General features: G+C 38.6%; 1 protein-coding gene across 1 annotated transcript in view; it reads right to left on the bottom strand.

Moving 5' to 3' along the window:
- The window catches only part of LOC128250718 (uncharacterized), an 8,111-nt gene continuing 3,237 nt past the window's right edge, over positions 1–4,874 (bottom strand). The window contains exons 2-4 of the mRNA XM_052976451.1: positions 4,617–4,686; positions 1,400–1,513; positions 1–192 (exon numbers count right to left, since the gene is read on the bottom strand). Coding sequence (XP_052832411.1) covers positions 16–192; positions 1,400–1,513; positions 4,617–4,686 — 361 coding nt within the window. The 3' untranslated portion in view covers positions 1–15. The remainder of the gene's footprint in view (positions 193–1,399; positions 1,514–4,616; positions 4,687–4,874) is intronic.

Raw genomic sequence — 4,874 nt, forward strand, 5'->3', positions numbered from 1 at the left:
ATGTTTATATATATGTTACTTTCTGTTTCCTCCTTGATTTCCCTCTTTTGATGTTGTGGCGCTCATCTGTGTAAAATCGTATAATGGATTGTCGATAATTGTCTGGTGAACTTTTATGAAAAATGGGATGTACATCAGGTAATCGAGGAAATGAATGTAACCCGCTGATGGACGGCTGAGTTTGCTGAGAATCTGAAACGAAACCCAAACCAGACAAACATGTACACTGATGCTATTTAAGTGGTGGTGGGCAGGAATAACATACTTTAATGACACATAAAATGTTTAATCAATCGCGATTACAGCCACGGACCCCTAATCACCTTCGTACTTATATTGTATAAGTAAAAAAAAAGTAAGCACTGTCTCGAACCTCGAGAGCCTTAAGACCGGTTACCCAGTTTTCATGGTGTATAGGAAACTGAGATCACAACATTTCACCCTCAGCGGCCCGCCAGTCCACTGCAGGATAATTCATTTGCAGTCGAGTGGATTAGAGTAACGTGAAATGAAGTGTTTTGGTCTCTGAACATGTATACGATACCATCCCAAAACTCCATCGATAAATTGTGCTAATCAAAAATTCCCTCGAAAGATTCTTTCCCATCTTCAAAACGGGAACCTCAGTAAAGATCGAACTACCATCAATTTTGATCTGCAGTTTCACTCACATGGCTTTTGTTCACCTTAGGTCAAGACACTCGTTCTTGGTGCCGTGCAATGGGATCGACCCAAGAGCAACGAACATGCAAATTTTATGTTTAGCCATACAAGTATGCAAGGAAATACTAATGACAGGATACAATCGTTCGAACGTCCGTTCGGCCAGTAATTTATCAATTTGGACATCCTACGTCTCTAGGTTTAATACATACAAAGATATTAATATAAGCGTGTTACAGGAGAAGGGCGGAAACTGTGGCCACCAGACGAGCGGTAGTGGCTAATGAAGCGCCACTTGTCTAGTAGTAGTTCAGAACGGAAGTAACGTTCAACAACTGCTACTGCTGCTACTACTACTACTACTACTATCACTACTACGACAACTATTAAAACTACTACTACTACTACAACTATTACTACTACTACTAATAATAATAATAATAATAATATTACTGCTGCTAATGATGATGAGGAGAAGGATGCTGGTGAGGATGATGATGATGATATTACTACTACTGCTGCTGTTGCTGCTACTACTACAACTGCTACTACTACTCCTGCAACTACAACACTTATGCCACCACTACTACTACTACGACTAATAATAATAATAATAATAATAATAATAATAATGCTACTACTACTACTGCTGCTGCTGCTACTGCTATTACTATTACTACTGATCCTGTAGCTGGTGTTGCTGCTGCTTCTGCTGTCGTAAACTGAAATCACTTACGGTGGCTGAATCCGTTGTGCTCAGTCGACCAGCAGCCAGTTCAATGTACAACGCCATTGTAGTTGTGACGTCACTTGGTAACAATGTGTCGGTCTGGAGCAGCTGGAACAGTTCCTGTGCAAATGTCACAAAACAAAGCATTAAGGGCAACCGTTTTAACAAATTAAACGCAACATTAATCGTTCCGTAAATGTTTTCTTCCCCTCATACTTAAATATTCTTAATTAGTATATTATTAATGAATTAGCGTTTGTTTGTTGTTGTTTTTTTTCTTTGTTCCATTCACTGCATTGACTATAATGACCGTGAGAATGACCTCCCTGTTGTTGTTGTTGTTGTTGTTGGTACTCCGTCGCTTACGACGTCGAGGGTTCCAGTTGATCCGATCAACGGAACAGCCTGCTCGTGAAATTAACATGCAAGTGGCTGAGCACTCCACAGACACGTGTACCCTTAACGTAGTTCTCGGGGATATTCAGTGTGATGGCCTTAACTTGACTTATCTTTCGAATGGATGGCGTCCCTGAATAATTTCCATCAGTCGTTATGATGGTTACATTTTAAGCTTATTCATGTACATTATTATACATCAAAATGGTGATTCTTTAGTCATTAATTTGACAATTAAGGGGAAATCTAAGCTACGCCGATGGGATTTATTAAGGTAGAATCACCTGTTTTTGCTTTATTTTTTTGTTTTTTGTTTTTTCTTCGTGAACTACGATGACTCTAACTTCATTCTGAAATCACATGATTAATCGATTAATGAACTATTAAAATGGGGAGGGGAGATAACAGAGAGGGACAGAGAAAGAGAAGAGAGAGGAGAAAGAGAAGAGAGAGGAGAAAGAGAAGAGAGAGGAGAAAGAGAAGAGAGAGGAGAAAGAGAAGAGAGAGGAGAAAGGCAGGGAATGAGAAGAGAGATGTGGGAGAGGACTGTGCGATCAGGGCTTCCTGGATCTAAACAACAACAACTACTACTACTACTACTACTACTGCTACTACTACTGCTGCTGCTGCTGCTGCTACTACTACCACTACTATTACTACTAACACAAGAAAAGCAATTGACCAATTGTTGAAATCTGGTGATTAACCGAAGAAGACAATAATGGAATCAAACATTAAATAAACTGAGAAGGAGAGAGAGAGGGAGAGGGAGAGAGAGAGAGACAGAGACAGACAGACAGACAGACAGGCAGGCAGGCAGAGCGAGCGAGCTAGGGTTATTAGTGTCTTCATTTAATCGAATAAGGGAATCGCGGAATAATACATTAAATAAACTAACAGAGGGACTGTAAGAGAGAAAGAAAGGCAGTGTGAGAGAGGGAGAGAGGGAAAGCAAGAAACAGCAAAGGAGAGACAGACATACAGTAAGATATAGAGAGAGAAATTGTAAAGGAGTCAGTGAGAGAAGAGAGGTCACTAGTGTCTTCATTTAACAGAAAGCTATCGAAAATGACATTAATTTAGTTTCACAGAACGATAAGTAATATAAGAGATAAAGAGTTAGCAGGATGTAATGATAATAGATAGCAGATAGAACGACCTAGGAGACTGCAATAAAAATAAATGTAATCTAAAGGTGACTACCATACAGTGTAGGGAAAATTATCGAAGTTTCGCACGCATTCCTTTGTCAAGCAAGAGAAGGAGGAGAATTATAAATGAGATAAATCCGTGTTGCGATACAGAAATGGTAATGGAAGCATGAAAGAGAGAGAAGATCAGGAAGGAATGTTACAGGAGGGTACGAGCAGTCCTAAAATCCAAGCTGTTCCGGTTGTTATTTAGAGTTTCAATGCGTTGAACTGGGAATATGAGCGAAATAAGGAAGATTGACAGGAAAATCCGTAAGCTGCTGACTTGCAATAAGACGCTCCACACAAATGCAGGCGCAGATCGTCTTTGCCTTCCCAGAACTCAAGGAGGTCGAGGCTTGATCCAATTTGAGATCTACAAAACCACCACAAGTGGACTGGCGAAGTATCTTGAAACATCTAACGACTGGATGCTAAAGATCGTTGAAAACTACGAAAGATGTAAGTTTCGTTCTGTTATGAAGGAGAGCAAAATATTTCAAGTGAGTTTATGCATAATACTCAGGTTGAACAGTGTGAAAGAAAATTTATTGTTGCATACAACAATATCTAAGACCCAGACAAAATGCACTTTCTTTTAAAGATATTCTGTGAAGTGTTGTTGTTCAGCCTAGTGAAAAGCTTCGAAGTGATCCGAAATTAGCAGCACTCTGTCAAATATGTTTGTATCCTTAAAATGCCATCAAACATCCAAACTCAATCGTCTAAGACCTGATCATAGAGAAATGTCAAAGCAAGCGAAACCCAAAACGACTAAGACTTGAAGAACTACACTACTAATGAGTCGCCGCTGAAATCATCAGGAGTTGAACGAGTGAGGTGCAGGAACGGAAACGACGCAATCTATAAATTCTTTTTCTATGAACGAAACTCAAACACAAAAACAATGTGTTCAAACAAAATTCAGTTTAAAATAAAGCAACGAGGACAATTGTTAAACAAACTATTTGTAATAGTAATATGATAACTGTTCAGGTTATTAACTCAATTGTTAATGACAGGTCGGTGACCCAGCGTTTTCCCAAATAGGAAGAAACAGATCTTTTTTATTAAACTAAATCATTGTCTGTTTGGTTTTGTTTCCTTTTTTTAAATACATATATATGAGGTGTGTTTCCATCAGTTTCACACTCAGTCGTCATCAAATGACTTATTCCGAGATATTTACATAGTGTCAGTCTGGATTCGAACAAAGAAACTTTATTTCTTAACTGAAAGTAATAACTAATAACGCACTTATCCACTAAGCCACTAGACCATGCATAAGTAAGCGGCTTAGTGGCCGAAAGTACCATTATGGTACTTTTATTTACTGATTGGTGCCTTGTTCGAATATGGTCTAGTACTATGTATATGTTCAGATAGAACCTTATATGTGCTTATTAAGATATAAAACATCTGATGACCATCGAAGATCAAACCAATCGAAATACAGTGTAGAAGTGCCTCTAAATGGATTAATATAAGATTAATGAGCTTAAGAGTCCAAAAATTATCATCTAATTAACAACTGCTCATTTCAGACATGTCACACATTTAATGAGATGGTTTATTGCTAAGTAGGAGTAAATATAGTTGAAATAACTTCTGTGAAAAATGGTTTTAAAAAATGTTACCTTGCTTCGTTTCAGTTTAATGTCGAAGGCTGTGTAATTGGACCTGTCAACCAGGTTTTGGATAAACGGTCTGAAATAATAATAATAATAATAATAATAATAATAATGATGATGATGATGATGATGATGATGATGATGATCCTTTCTACTAAAAGCACAAGGCCTGAAATTTTTGGAGGCGAGAGCTAGTCGATTGCATCGATTACAAATGGGTGCGGCAGCAGTGGCGGCGGTGGCGGCGGCGGCGGCGGCGGCGGC

This window comes from Octopus bimaculoides, chromosome 24 (assembly GCF_001194135.2).
Source record: "Octopus bimaculoides isolate UCB-OBI-ISO-001 chromosome 24, ASM119413v2, whole genome shotgun sequence".
NCBI lineage: Eukaryota > Metazoa > Mollusca > Cephalopoda > Octopoda > Octopodidae > Octopus > Octopus bimaculoides.